Source organism: Rattus norvegicus, chromosome X, assembly GCF_036323735.1.
Source record: "Rattus norvegicus strain BN/NHsdMcwi chromosome X, GRCr8, whole genome shotgun sequence".
NCBI classification, from domain to species: Eukaryota; Metazoa; Chordata; class Mammalia; order Rodentia; family Muridae; genus Rattus; species Rattus norvegicus.
This window is the reverse complement of record NC_086039.1, coordinates 30,588,443-30,604,547: the sequence shown is the minus strand read 5'-3', so window position 1 is coordinate 30,604,547 and position 16,105 is coordinate 30,588,443. Positions and strand designations below refer to the sequence as shown.

The following is a 16,105-nucleotide window of genomic DNA, read 5'->3' as shown; positions in this document are numbered from 1 at the left end:
ACTTGCAATGAAACCTGATGACATGTGTTTAATCCCTGGTGGAGGAGAGAAACAATGCCGACAAGTTGTCCTGACCTTCAAATGCATACACACAAACACACCTCACATACCACCAAATATAATATATAACAAATTTACTGGTGTTTTGAGAACAGCTGGGATGGTGCTTGCAATCAGGGGACAAGAGACCAAAAGACCAAAACATTCCCTGCAATGCAAGTGATGGGTGGCAGACAGAGCTAGTTTCTCTGTCATAAATTTGGAATGAAAGAGAAGTTAGCAAATACGACTTGAGAAAAGGTTACCATGTATCAGTATGTCAACAATCACCACCAAATGTGTCTCAATACTTGTATTCCTTAAAGAAGACTCTGGAGTGCGAACCTATGCCCCGCAAGTGGACAGGACCCTTGTAAGGACAAAATTTACTGAAGAAGCCATAAGGTAGTATTATCCCTGAGGCAAACACAAAATACAAAGGGCATGAACTGGATTCAAATTAATCATGCTGGCAATGTATCAAACTCCTTGCCAGTCAGTTCAATTTCTGTTGCTGTGATAAAATACCCTGACACAGACAACATAAGGGGAAAGGGTTTAATTGACTCACAATTCTAGGATACAGTCCATCATCCTGGGAAAGTGGAGGGGCCAGGGACTTCAAGCAGGTAGACACATCCATAGTCAAGAACAGAGAGAATGAATGCATGTGTACTGATAATCAGTTCACTTTCTTTTCCTTCAGCTCAGGACCCAAGCCAAAGGAATGGTGCCACCTGTATTCACACTGGCTCCTCCCCATGAATTAATGTAACCAAGACAATCCCTGAAAACATGCCCACGGAGAAACCTCACCTAGATAATTCCTCATAGTTTTCTTTTCTCAGGTGACTTTAGGTTGTGTCAAGTTGACAAAGAAAATGAAAATTAACCATTTCAGTGAGCAATTTCCCACAAGAGTAGGTTATAATAAAAAGGATGAAGCTGGTCTATCCCCACTCAGTTGTCCCTTGCTCACCCATATCCCTTCTACATGTGGCTAGTTCCTCCTGCTATATTGTGAACAGCAGCCAGGATGCCAAAGTCCAGTTGTTTGGACCTCCCAGCCTCACTAAATAAACCCCTTCATTTTATAAGTCACTCAGCATAGATCCTTTACTTACAGTAGCACAAAACTGACTATAAAAATAATGCAAAGTGAGGCTTGTGGACCAAACCTAGCCTGCTACATTGGTAGATACTATTAACGAGTTATGAATTTCTTTTGCATGTTTAAATGGTTCAGGGGAAATGAAAATAATATTTCAGGCATATAGAAATAGAAATTCGGGCTGGAGAGATGGCTCAGTGGTTAAGAGCACCGACTGCTCTTCCAGAGGTCCTGAGTTCAAATCCCAGCAACCACATGGTGGCTCACAACCATCTGTAAAGAGATCCGATGCCCTCTACTGGTGTGTCTGAAGACAGCTACAGTGTACTTATACATAATAAATGAATAAATCTTAAAAAAAAAAGAAATAGAAATTCACAAGTATCTATAAATATACTTTAATTTTAATTTGGATAAGCTTGGCCCTAAAGCCAATGATACGTCCTTATAAGGATAGAAGTGGAGACATAGAAGTGGAGGAGAAGCCACGACATAGAGGACACAGGCTGTAGCCAGAATAAAGGAATTGCCTGAAGGCCCCAGTTGCTGAGCAAGGCAGGATGACCCTCCTCTAGGGAGGGTCTTAAAGAGGAAACTATCAAATTATGGTGGATTGAATGGAGACATCCAAAAATATATGTCTCTATCCTGACCCTCAGAATCTATTTATGCCTCTTGGAAGTAGCATCATTACATACGTAATTATCGAAGGATCACGATATGAGATCATCCCGAATGAGGATGACTTTCAATTCAGTGACAGTATCACACATATAGAGAAGTGTCTTGAAGACAAAGACTGAAACACTGAGGCCACTGACCAAGAGAAGCCTGAATACCTGGGGAGGTGGAAGAGGCAGGAAGGATTCTTCCTTACAGCAAGCATGGCACTGACACACCATGGCATCAGACATCTGGTCTGTGAACTAACGAATAATTTCCTGCTCTGTAAATGTGCCCAGCTCGTGGTAATTTGTGATGGTGCCCCTAAGCAACCTTATCTAATGTGTCAAAGAGGCTAAGAACAATTTTCTTCAGCTTCTCCTGGAAGCTTAGAGCCTCTGTTAATGGGAATTTTGCTAAAAATAATATCAATGCTCCTTATAAGGCTAAAAACAGATAGAGTATTAATTTTAATTAAACTTTGGGGGGAAGGCACTGTGAATTTACATACAGTTAGAAGCAGCGATGCAGATGCCCTATGGCCCCTTTACCCAATCTTACAATGGAAACCACTTGTAAGAACACAATATTGCAACTGGAGCCCTCACAATGATCCAAGGCAGTGAAGTAATTCTCTTCACTTGTACTCATTGAGGTGTGTGTGTGTGTGTGTGTGTGTGTGTGTGTGTGTGTGTGTGTAACTCTATCCACCACCTTGACTGCCTTTGAAAACATACATTGTCTGTGTTGATATATATGACGGGTTCAGTGACAAATCTGAAATACACAAAGCGAGGGCACATATTTACACGGTCATCGAAGAGGAAAGCGGTTGCTTCTGGACAGTCTAACGAAGGCAATAGGTGAGGAAACTGCGGTAAGCACAGTGGGTTTCTAGGGCAGGACAGACCTCGCCTACCTTGTCCTTTTTATCTTGCCGGGCGTAGGGGAAGCAGGGTATCACAGCTGTTACCCTGGATGAGGATGCAATCTTGCACGCGTTGATCATGATGAGTAGCTCCATCAAGTTGTCATTAATTTCCCCACAGCCGCTCTGGATGATATAGACATCTTCCCCTCGCACACTTTCACCAATCTCGACACTACAAAAGAACAATGCCAGCTGTCTTAATATTCTTTTGCCTGTTGCTATGTAAAGTACTCTAAGAAAAGTGACTTATTTTATTTTGCCTCACAGTTCAAGGTAAATTCCATCATGGTTAGGAACTCAAGATGGAGGGGCCTTGAAGCCGCTGCCCACACTTCAGTCTTAATTGGAAAGCAGAGTGATAGATGCATGCTACTTCTCAGCCCTCTTTCCCACTTACAGAGTTCAGGGCCCAGACAGAAAACAGTGCTATATACTTGGGTGGGCCTTTCTATCTCAGTTAACACAATCAAGATAGCCCACCACCCCCAAAAGCTGGCTCAGAGGCCCATTTCGCACGTGATCCCAGATTCTGTCACGTTGACAATTAGCAATTAGCCATCACAGCATTGGTTAGTATTACAGTCTCGGAGATTCCCTGAGACAACCCCAGTTTCACCAATCCAGCAGCAGGTCTAATCATGGGACTCTGCAGTCATAATCCTGATGGTGACTAATGAGATGGCATGGGCACCGAACAACATCAGCAAAGGGAAAAGTATATGGGGTAATACAGGTGTGACCTTCCAAGCATTCTTCCCCAGGGGTGTTACAGAAGTCCAGCTCAAAGTGTTCAGCAATGAGCTGCGAAGTGTTGTCTTCTACTAAGGAAGCCTTACAGACTGGAAGCTGGTCATGTATTCACCCACTGTCTAGTGCATTTCAAAATGCTAGCTTCGCACCAGGCAGGCGGGAGCTCAGTGTAAGTCACATTGTTTACTAGTTGTTAATAGTTCACACACAACGAGCCATTCTTAGGAAAGAATGGTGTGGGATCCTTGTAAGAGCCAAGAGCTGACCTTTCAAGGAGTCAATCTAAGTTCCAGGCCTTCTCTGATAATTCTTGATGGCAATTTTTCTATTATTAAAGTTAAGACTGGATATTTTCTTAAAAATTCAAATCACGGGAGTTAGACAGGTGGCTCATTTGGTAATGTGAGTACCAAAACAAACATAGAGCAGCTCAGTTTGGCTCCCCAAAATCAACATTTAAAAAACGCCAGCGGCAGTGGCACGCACATCCATAACCCCAGCATTGGGGAAGTGGAGACAGCAGATCTTTAGAGCTCACTGGCAGCTGAATGAATGAGCTCCGGTTCAGTGAGAGTCCCTGTCTCAAAAAGGAAAGATGGAGGAAGATGGCCTTTACATGTATAGGACTACAGAAATATGTACATATCATGCATGCACACCACACACACACACACACACACACACACACACACACACACACACACACACACACACACAATCAAATTGTGACTAAAGTTTGGTAGTTCAGTCTATAATCCCAGTATGCAAGAGGCTGGGATAAGGGTATTCCTTTGAGTTCCAGGCCAGCATAGTCTACAGAGTAAGAACTAGTCTATATCTCTGTCTCTCTGTCTGTCTCTGTCTCTCTGATATGCATGCAGAGAGGTGGGGGGCACACTTATCCTGTAAGGCTTGTAACAGTTAAACAGCCTGGAGACAACCAATTTCAATCTTTGATGGCTTTTTCAATAGAGATCTATTTTCAACTCTCCAGCTAACATTTAAGGCTCGAATCTTAATTTTTCATGAGGCACCAAGTATCGACTTCTCACTATGGAAGATGAGGATTTAACACCTCTTCCGCTCTTCCCCATCACGCAGATGAACACTTCGCACCTCACCATCATGTCAATACCCATCAGTATTTAAGCTAAAGACTGACGGCTCCATTTGGATTCTGTAAATGATGATCAGAGCTGAGCCACGGGGTGAGCTAGATCAGCATTCGTATTTTTCTTTCATGCATGAGTGTATGTGTGTGTGAGTGAGTGTGTGTGTGTGTGTGTGTGTGTGTGTGTGTGTCTTTTACCTTAGCCTTTCCTCTGCTGAATTTTCTATTTACTACACATTCAGATTCCACTCTACACAGCCCATTCACAGTTTCAAGCTCTTAGTGTCAGTCTTCAAGTCCATCTCTACATCCTCCCCCAGTTGGAGGACACAAATGGCCCAGTTGCCAGAGAAACTCTCTCTACCTCTTTGCTGCACACCATTTTTTGTTTCTGTATTTTTTTTTTGGTGTGGTATACTTCCTTGCTTTACTTGTTATCCTGTAGCTCCTGGAGAAAAGAATCAGTTGTAGCCAATGCTTTGTAAACCACATGTCTAAAAGTTCCTGAGGTACTCAGCATGAGCAGAGTCAGCACAACCATGTTATCTGGCTGCCACACAGAGAAGGAAACCATCATGCATTCTGGTACATCCTTCACGGGGTATCACAGCACAAAGAGTCAGATCAGCTCTGGTGGAACTCTTGTTTTTAAAATGGCAATCCTGATCCAATAGTTGGAGCAATTTGATATATTTGAGACACTATAAACATCATGCAAATTTTGCTTCTGTGTAACTTCTTTTTTTAAAAAAAAGGTTGAACCTGTTCATATTCTTTTTTAAAGCGGTTTACTTATTTTATCTATGTGAGTACACTGTAGCTGTCTTCAGACACACCGGAAGAGGGCATCGGATCCCATTACAGATGGTTGTGAGCCACCGTGTGGTTGCTGGGAATTGAACTCAGGACCTCTGGAAGAGCAGTCAGTGCTCTTAACCACTGAACCATCTCTCCAGGCCGGTGTAATTTTTTAGAGTGAAATACAATGAGAAAAACGGGGTTGTGCACATAGCTCAATAGTAGAGTATTTGCATAAACACATATGAAACCCTGGGGTTCCATCCCCTATACTGAAAAAAAAAAAGAATACAGAAAACTTCACTCTGCCCACCAAAATAAAGCCACTTAAAATACACCATAAGAATCTGGTGTGGTGGGCTAGAGAGATGGCTCAGTGGTTAAGAGCACTGAGTGCTCTCCCAGAGGTCCTGAGTTCAATTCCCAGCAACCACATGGTGGCTCACAACCATCTCTAATGAGACCCGATGCCCTCTTCTGGTGTGTCTGAAGACAGCAACAGTGTACTACTCATATGCATAAAATAAACAATTCTTTAAAAAGAATCTGGTGTGGTGGCACACATTTATAGTCAAAGCCAGGATGACTTTGGATGCCTCTTCTCCCTGCCTCCATGCCATGCTCTGAAAACTACTTTTGGTATTTGCTCACACTCCTGCAAAGGGATCTCTCCTAAGGATGCTACAGTAAACAGGAAAGCAAAAACCTGAAATGTATCTCCTTATTGTGAGTGCTAAAGAGTGAACACAATTCCTGGGCTAATTAGGTGGCTTAGTAGATAAAAGCAGATGCTCCCCAAGCCTAAACAACCTATGTTCAGTCCCTGGAACCCATAGAAAGCTGGATGTAGTGGCATGAATCTGTAACCCTAGCACTCCTATGGAGAGGTGGGAGGCTTGGACAGGAGAAACATCTGGCTTGGGGCCCAGAGAGCATGGAGGATACAGCATGGCAGAAACAAGAACCATCTTTCTTCAAGTGCAAGAAGAGAACTGACTCCTTAGAGCTCTTCTCTGGCATCCACACAGGTGCACACATTCATGTGCATATACATGCACACAAACCATTCGAAATTTAACAAAATTCCATCATGCATAGGGCTGACTTAAGTTGGGGAGCCAGTATTAATAGCTCAGGGGCTGACAAAATACAGTGCTCGGCCTGTTTTTGTACACCCCCCCACACACACATAATGGTTGGTACTCCCAGCAAACAATACCCTCCAAAGACATTTATGTCCCATTCCTTTGAATTGCTTAGATTATATAGCAAAAGAGATGTTTATACCCAAATGGAATGAAGCGTGCGAATCAGGTGAATTTAAAACAGAAAAGTCACATATAACTATTTACATTTAACCTCATGTGATCATAGCTAGCCTTCAATGTGGAAGAGGAAGACTAGAAGAGTAGAAAGAGATGTGAGGACTAAAAGCAGTCAGAGAGATCCTCTACTGATGAAGGTCCCGAGATCCCAGAGCTGTGGGGTGCCCAGAAAGCTGAAATGGTGGGGGGGCTGGGACTATAGCTTAGTTGGTAGAATGTTTGCCCAGTATATATGAAGCTTGAGCCCCACCAGTAGGTCAAATCAGGTATGGTGACACACATCTGTGATTTTAATATTTGGGAGGTGGAGACAGAAGAATCAGAAGTTCAAGGTCATCATCAACCACATTGAGAGGTCAGGACTAGCCTGGGCTTCATGACACTATAAGAGAAAAGAAAACAACAACAAAAAGCATGAGAATAAAGTTTCCCTTGAAACTTCAGGAGGGAAGCAGCAATAACCGAGACATGTGGCACACAATGCCTAAAATATTTATGATCTAGCTCTTTACACAAAGTTTCCCAAGTCTTGGTCTTATGACTGTTTATCCCAAGATCACATTCTTTGGCCTGCCTTTCCTCACTAAGGAACTGCAATCCTCCTAGAACTAGTAGTCCAGGGGAGCACAGGAAACACCATGGTAACAATTCTTCCAAAGCCAGTTCTGCTTCTACTTACAAAGACCTCCATACCCCAATCTGTAGTGGAGGTTTCCAATGGGTTGTGTGCTTCAGCCCAAGGACAAGAGACCCCCAAAAAGGAGGCTGAAGCATATGACGGACTCAATGCTTAACGACTACAATTATCACACTTTTTTTCTATTGTGAATCAGGATCTAGGTCCGGTCCCCAGAATCTAGGTGCTTTCCCTAGACCTAAGAGGGCATTGTGTTTAGCCAAAACAATGTTATAGAAGTGATGATGTGCCAACTTCTAAGTTCAAGCCTTAACAAACTGCTACTTAACTACTTCCTGTCTTGTTACAACTCTCCCTCTTGTAACATACCTTCTATGCTAGAAGGGAACCCAAGCAGCCCTGTGGAGTGATTCTTAGTCAAAACATCCTGGCCAAAGCTAGCCAGACTTATCAGCTATGTGGGTGAGCTATCTTCAAAAATTAATCTCAAGGCCCCAGTATCCACCCAAGCTGCCCCCCACCCCCGAGATAGAAACAAGCCTTTCTTGTTCTGATCTGCACAAACTTCAGGTCTGGGAGCCAAATAAACACTGGTTGCTTTAAGGCCCTGAGTTCTTGGTGATTTGTTAAATGCTAGTAACCTGCACATTGGGTCCCATGAAGCAGTTAAAGGACCCCAATAGCAGAGTAAAATACAAGAAACCCGGGATCCCAACATGAACACCGTCCTCCAAACCATGTAGCATTTGCTGGGGTTGGGAGAGAAACAGCAATGCACTTCTCCTTGTACAATGGAAATAACACACAGATGAAAAGGTAAAAGCAGAAGAGTGCCTGTCTGATAAAGTAGCATTTAAGAAAACTAGGAACTGATGTGTCCGCCGAGGGCCAGGGCATAGCATTCAGACTTCTGCTCCTCACTCAGCAAGAGGCTCTAAAGAAAGTGTACCTTATATAAATTGATTCTATTTTCTTTTTCTTTTGTCCTTTGTTTTCTGGTCTCTACAGCCAAACACGAACACCCAATTTGAGGACTGTGGAAAAACAAAAACAAAAACAAAAACAACCACCTCCTCTGTGCAGTTCCTGAGAAAAGCTAGCACATTAACCTTTTAAATTTTTCTGTAAGATAGAACATAAAATGTAGCAAGGTGTAGTAGCAAGGTGTCCTGGCACATGCATTCTGTGATCCCAACATGGGAGGTGAGGGCAGGAGGGTCACGAAGCCAAGGGAAATCTTAGTGACACAGTGAACTCCACACCAACCTAGACCTCATGAGAACTTGACTCAAAGAAAGGGAAAGCAAATCCACAGCTACAACAAACAGAACCAACCAAGACTTCAGCACATTCAACAGGAGAGACAGAAAGTGGAGCTGGGGGGGGGGGGTCTTTGACATCTTAGGATTTCTAATGATCAACTTCCGTGAAAAGATAACCCAAACTGAAGACGAGGCTTCTTTCTACTTAAAGTAAATGTACGAACAATCACACCAAAACATCTGAGTGAGTTTCACCTATCAGCTGATACAGGACTTGTAGAAATCCATTACTCATCCAGGCACAGATCAACTAGATTGTTAGCCATGCCTTACAGCAAAGAATTGTGCTGCACTGAGATTACAAGGAAGGGTTGCTTCACTTACTCAAAACCCACTCCAGCCAGAAACATCTCCCTTACTTACATGACAACACCTTCTAAACAAAGAGACTTACTAATTCTATTTGTTTCCCCAGAGCTGCTGAAACTTGGACTAGGACTAACAAAATCTTGCAATGTTCAAACATTCAAACATAGCTCCATCCTCCTCCAAAGTCCTAGAGAACCCTCCATAGATCTAACTCTACAAAGGGCATTGTGGATGAGGCTCAGTGGTTGGGTCTTCTTGCCTAGTACGCACAAGGACCTGGAATCCATCCTCTGTACTAGGAAAAAAAACAACCATGCTCTCCTATGTAGCTGAAACCCCACTGTGTAGCCAAAGATGCTCTTGAATTCCTGCTTCTCTGGCTTCTTCCACCCAAGGGCTGAGACTGTAGTGTATGCCAGCACATCCTGTTTTGATGTGGCGCAGGAGATCAAATTCAGGGCTTCATGCAAACTCCTGCAAGCAACTCTACCAACTGAGCTAGAGTCCCCCACCCCAAAGTGGCATTCGATTTAGTGCTATTGTCGTTTTAACTTATGAAAATCAAATTTTCACTGTTCTTAATTTAATTTCATACTTCATTTCATTGCTGTTGTCTTGTTGATGACTCCAGGATGGTTTGGATTCTTTCTTTTTTTCTCCCATTAATTTATTTTGGGGTGGGGGCTTGGAGGAGTGAGAACTGCAATCGCCATCTAAAATGAATAAGTAAGAGAAACGGCAGTTCTTTAGCCTGAATTGTCCACAGTGTTTCTTCTATTATCACCCAAGCTGTGTAAATGGAGCTTAACACCTAGAAAAGGTCACACAGGATTCACATAACCTCTAGAAAAATCATCTTTGCCATCAATATTAACCTAACTGTTAGCTGGGTCTGGTAAAGCACGCACACACACACACACACACACACACACACACACACACACACACACACACACACCTGTAATTCTAATACTTGGGAGGTAGAGGCAGGGGTACTCCTGTGCCTCTGAAGCCTGCCTGGGCTACACGGTGAGTTCAACAACAGCCTATATACATAGCAAAATTCTGTCCCAGAAAATGAAAACCAAACCAAAATCAAACGACAAAAGGGAGAGACAAATGCCCTTAACTTCATAAACAAATTCTTGATTCAATCAGCAAGATTTTTTGCTTTCTTCTGGAAATCTCAGTTTTAGTTTTGACATTTTTGTCTACAATTAATTTCTAGTTTATTTCTGTAATTACAGAGAATGGTCCGCATTTTTTTCCTCTGTAAAACTTGCTGAATGAATTCGAACGCTACTAAATGTAGAACGGTTATCTGTCACTGTGCACCCTATAGTTGGTTAACTGTGCTAAATAGAAATAGGTAAAAAGAAACTGGCTTTGGGCAAGTGGGACAAGGTGTCCTACCCCGGAGGAGGGCTTCCGCCCGCCTGGTGGCCCTGAATACTGGTGACTACCACTTGCTAATGTGAGAAATGGGTGGAATTTTTGCCAAACTAGAGTCTTGTTGCTGTGCGCAGCTATGCTCCATAAACACAAAGAAGCTACTAGTTCGCGATAATAGATGCGACAAAGTTTAAAGGAGGGGCAGGAACGCTCAACACGTGCGTCTCCGCTTTCCCACGCTCTGTCCAACTCCCCCACAAACCCACCCTTCTGGATAAGGCAGCATTTAACTAGCCGGCGGCTCTAGAGTCACCTGAGCAGCTAGCAGTACTCTGATCGCCAGTGGCTGGAAGTGGGCATTCGAAAGTTCCCCCGGGTAAGCCCAGTGCCCAGGACTGAAGAGCCTTTTCAACCACGCAGGAGTCTGGGGTTCAGCCAGGCAGACTTGGAAACTGGGGCGGGCGGATCCACCAATGTCTCCCCACCCCCACCATTCCCGGCACCGATGTGATGCCCACACACTGCCCACTCTCCCAGACGCTCTGTAACTGCCCCGATATTGCTCTTCCGAACTGAAGACACCAGGTTAGGCGGTGTAAAAGAAGGTCCTGGGGTGCCCAAGGGTCCACAGGTCGCCGAAGTGAGGGACAACAGCCGGAGGACGCGCGCAGAGACTCTAGGGTGACCGGGTTGGGGGTGGGGGTGGGGGTCCCTTTGCTGAACTTCTTTCTCCCTGGGCGCAGCCGCGGTGGCTCTGCAGCAGCTTGTTGCCATCCCGCCCCGGAAGGGAGAGCACGACGCCCGCGGAGCTGGCCTGGGCACGCTTCGGCCCCTGCCTTAGCCCCAGTGAAGCTCCCACCTGGTCTCCTGGTTGCTAAACTTCTTGGTGACCACCTTGCCCAGCTCCAGGCCCAGGCGATCGGCCACGCGCTGCGACAGGTCCTGGTGAGAGCTGCCGCTGAAGAGCACGATGTTGGGCATGGTGACTCACGGGGACTGAAGCGCGCCAGAGAAGGAGAAAGCGACCGCGACGCAGACTGCTGCTACGGTGGCTGCTGCAGTTGCCGCCGCCGCTGCTGCTGCTGCTGCTGCTGCTGCTGCTGCTGCTGCTGCTGCTGCTGCGGTGGCCGCCGCTGCTGGTGAAGCGGGAAAACGCGGCAGCAGGATCTAGGGAAGGGGCGGGCTAGGGGAGGAGCCAGAGGGAGGAGGAGCAGCCCAAGAGTCGCTGGAGGGTGCTGGGCCTCTGCTTCTGCCCACGCAGGCTGGGCAGCAGTGTTTGAAGCTCTGGGTGGTCCCGAAGAACGCAGGTACAGTTAATCGGTAGGGGAGCTCAATGCTCCACATTGGACTTCCTGACTCGCCTTTAAGCGTGGATCAACCAACCAGATAAAGTGGGCACAGAGAACCACTGAGGGAAGGGACCATGTGGTGCCTCACAGCCTAAAGCTGCCTGTCAACCCGGAAGCTCAGAACCCAGAGGTGATACCTGGGCTTCAAGTATACGCTGTGTCTACATAGCCCAGACCCACACAGCGGCCTGTATTTGCACACGAGAGTGAAGCATGTTTGCACTTGAAGTGATGATATATACTGCTTTTGAAATGGACTAAGGGTTTTCTCACCAGTGAGAACTCTCTTATTTAATTTAGATGTGTATTTTTTAAAATGAACTCGAATATTTTGGTTTTCTTTTTTTTATTTTTCTACAAAAGCTGAAAATTCGGGTTTTTTTTTCCTTTTTATATAAATGCCTACATAATTTCTTGTCTTTTGCCTCTTGGTCCACGAAGTCTGAAAATGTTACCGTCTAGCTCCTAAGTGTGTGTTGCTTTTTATAGGAGCCATTGATGAAAGCCACCATTTGAACCCTAAACTCAGGTGCAAGAAGAAAACCTGTTTTCAGGACGTCAGTTGACTCTTTCTAATTGGCTCTGAGTCCTCATTTTTATGTAGATAGGCTGGCTCTCAGGCTCCCTTCACAACTTCCTGTCCCTTGGATTCTCTAGAGCCAGACTACCCCAGGAGTCCTCTGCTTTCCCTGCCCCCAACCCCCACCTCAGCATTTCTGAAGTAGCTAGTGTGGTATGGAGCCAATCACTGGGTACAAAACACCAGAAGGAAAGGAGATTCATCCTGAGCTCCTGGAGGAGTGATCGTGATTTACCTATTTTAAAAGCCTCCAGAGACAGATAACTAGTTGGCTCTACCGATATCCCCCGAAAATTAGTTTGCCATCTACAACCAAGACTACCGAATCATAGCCAACTCTAAAGGCACTTCTTGTGTTACTGGGACTTGGGAGACTATCTAGATTGTACCTATCTTTGGGGGTTTTGCTTCTGGGTCCTTCCTTGAACTTTGCAATGGTGTCAGCCACGGTAGAAAAGCCTTTAATCTCTACACTCTGGAGGCAGAGACAAGTGGATTTCTGAGTTCAAGGCCAGCTGGTTTAGTGAAACTGGGTCCCTCAGAACCCCATAAGCTCCCTCAAACCCAAGCAAATTGAATTTATGAAAGCGTTTCTTTTGAAGCTCCAATGACCTGCTTACCAAGACGTTCTCCAAAGCACCAATGGGTGCATTGTATTTCTGCCCTTTTTCATTTTGTCTCAAAAACAACGGCAGCATCAACAGTCTACCTACAGTGGCTTTTAAGCTACACCTAGTATATGCTGTATAAAGATTCAGATGACAGACCACACCATTAAGATTATAGCGCTTAATGATGCTCCAGCTGTCTTGGTTCATTTATGAACATGCTACAATGCTTACACGACCATGACGAATTAACCTTGTGACGTGTTTCTCAAAGCATTCCACATGTTCAGAGGCAAATAACTATTTTATAATAAAATTTGCATGATAAATTATCATATCCAAGCATGTGTCTAAAAATTTTATTGACTGAATCTGGTAACATAATTATACTTAAACTCACCAAATAAAATTTATCATCAGCAATGTTATTGTGATGTTTTTCTGTTAAATATTTGTCTCATAGACAAAATGATCAATTATGGCATTTCTTTGTGTGTGTGTGTGTGTGTGTGTGTGTGTGTGTGTGTGTGTGCTTTTATCAGGGGGAAAGTAGTTTCTGATCAGTGTGGGAGCCTAGGACGCTTTGTTAACAAAGCTGCTCGGAGCATAAAATAATGTTAAAGTTTCCAAGTTCCCAATCTGTATGTTACTTCAAGGGTGAGATTCTAGAGGCAAAGATCAAATTGTGACCTTGATAGTGGCTTGAGAGGAAATATTCATGTTGTCCTGACAAGAACGATGGTTATTGAGGAACTGTGCTTGAGTGCTGAGCAGACACAGGGTAAATTGATGGAGATACTAGTGGGAGTCAAAAAATCATCCTCAGTAACAAGCTAAGCACAAAACCTACACTGAAAAATGTACAGGCTCAAGACAGAAGCTCTAGATATTGGGTGAACAGTTTCTCTCCCAAGCACCTTGATCCACAGGGGGCAAATTGTGGGAAAACCTTGACCTATAACTGTCACTCAACTGACAGCCAGATTTGACCTATAACTGTCGCTTAACTGGCAGACTGGGTAATTCTTTGTTGTGGGGCTTTCCTGCATGTGTAGGTTGCTTAAAAGCATTCCTAGTCTCAACCCACAAGAAATGTGTTCTGTTCTGACAAGTAAAAGTGCCTCTAGGTGTATTTAAATATCTCCCCTCAGGACAAAATGACCCCAGGTAAAGAATCAGTTGTCTGACTGAATTTCTGACCCTTTCCTCCTCTATGTGCACTTTTTCTGGTGGCTTTCCAGGCTTCTTGAAAATGTAGCTATAGAGTTGCAAGAAGGACTCTCCCAAAAAGACAAACCTCAATGATAAATGAATAAATGAGAATACATGTAATGAGATCCATCTTGTATTCTACCAAGAAATTAAAAATAAGATAAGCTTTGTAAGCAAACCCTTATTAGCACTCTGTTTGTATCTTGCTTGCTAATATCCTGCTGCCTAAAGCAAGTCACATGATCAAGATCAGAGTCAGTGCTTCATGAATAAACCAAGGAATTACACATTGGGTTCACCAAAGTTCTGCCACAGGAAAATCCCTTTCTGAGTGGGGTGAGGGGCTCCCTGAAAACAAAGCCACTAATCACTGTTTAAATTCAGAAGAATAAAAGACCATACACTCTGTGCACACAAGTTTTCATTCCTTGCCCATAATTCATTATTTTTTATTTTATTTTATTTTATTTTGTTATCTTTATTAACTTGAGTATTTCTTATTTACATTTCGATTGTTATTCCCTTTCCCAGTTTCCAGGCAAACATCCCCCAGCCCATCCCCCTCCCCTTCTATATGGGTGTTCCCCTCCCCATCCTCCTCCCATTACTGCCCTCCCCCCAACAATCATGTTCACTGGGGGTTCAGTCTTGGCAGGACCAAGGGCTTCCCCTTCCACTGGTGCTCTTACTAGGATATTCATTGCTACCTATGAGGTCAGAGTCCAGGGTCAGTCCATGTATAGTCTTTAGGTAGTGGCTTAGTCCCTGGAAGCTCTGGTTGCTTGGCATTGTTGTTCATATGGGCTCCCGAGCCCTTTCAAGCACTTCCAGGCCTTTCTAAGATTCCTTCAATGGGGGTCCCGTTCTCAGTTCAGTGGTTTGCTGCTGGCATTTACCTATGTTCTTGCTGTATTCTGGCTGTGTCTCTCAGGAGAGATCTACATCCGGTTCCTGTCAGCCTGCACTTCTTTGCTTCATCCATCTTGTTTAATTGGGTGGCTGTATAAGTATGGGCCACATGTGGGGCAGGCTCTGAATGGGTGTTCATAATTCATTATTTTAAGATTGAAATACTTGTGGCAAAATTAAAGTGGTGAGAATTTCCATTGTTAATATGTGATTTCACTTGTGAATAGAAAGGAATGAACTTGCGGACAGGTTTTTATCTTGTGTTTTCTGTTTCACTTTTTTTTTTTCTGATTTCTTTTCATACAGTGAGTTTTCTGTATGTTTGCCGAATGACTTGTCACCGAAGACTAGTGTTTAGAATAAATAACTCAAAGTTGCATAGCTACTCATAGACAGCAAAGGAATGAGACCGTGAAGGTTCCAGCACAATCGTTTTCATTTTAGAAGAGTGCTGACCCGAATGCATATACCACAAAGTTCTTACGTTACTACATTTTGAAAATAGCAGGAAGAATCCTGTGGAGTCATTTTAATAAATTAAATTATTTAATATAAAATATCCAAACTAGTATTACTCCTCCATGTAATCCAACATGAAAAGATTAATGAGATGTTCATTGTCTTCTTTTGGTAGTAATCTGTCAAACTCTGGTTTTCATTTTATACCTGCAACGTACACATTGTAATCTGGAATGTGACGTTGCCACACCTGAACTGCTAGACAGTCAGTGTAGGTTAGTAGCTGCTGCCTTTCAGCAATGAGTTTCAAGCGTACTCAAAGCCAAGGTCCCCTGACAAGTCCATTTTCTTAGCAAATAACACATAGCTAACTATAAAACACTGAAGCTTATCAACAATTAGTTTCAAAAGAACCTAAGGTGGGGCCTGAGGGATGGTGCAGTGGGTAAGAGAGCTTGCTGACCCTTGAAGACATGAGTTCAGATCCCCAGTAGCCTAAATAAAGGCCAGTAAAAACCTAATATAGCTACATTCCTATTGGCCTGTTCTTCCGGTTGCACGAGTGGAGACAAGAGAATTTCTGAGGCTTGTTGGCTACCA

General features: G+C 43.9%; 1 protein-coding gene across 2 annotated transcripts in view; it reads right to left on the bottom strand.

Moving 5' to 3' along the window:
* Prps2 (phosphoribosyl pyrophosphate synthetase 2) overlaps nucleotides 1–11,703 on the bottom strand; it is a 37,283-nt gene extending 25,580 nt beyond the window's left edge. The window contains exons 1-2 of one of the 2 annotated variants that reach the window (NM_012634.2): nucleotides 11,248–11,703; nucleotides 2,733–2,916 (exon numbers count right to left, since the gene is read on the bottom strand). In NM_012634.2, coding sequence (NP_036766.1) covers nucleotides 2,733–2,916; nucleotides 11,248–11,369 — 306 coding nt within the window. In that variant the 5' untranslated portion in view covers nucleotides 11,370–11,703. Of the gene's footprint in view, nucleotides 1–2,723; nucleotides 2,917–11,247 lie in introns of both variants that reach the window. The other variant, XM_006256829.5, reaches the window with a different exon arrangement.
* Nucleotides 11,704–16,105: the final 4,402 nt, after the last annotated feature.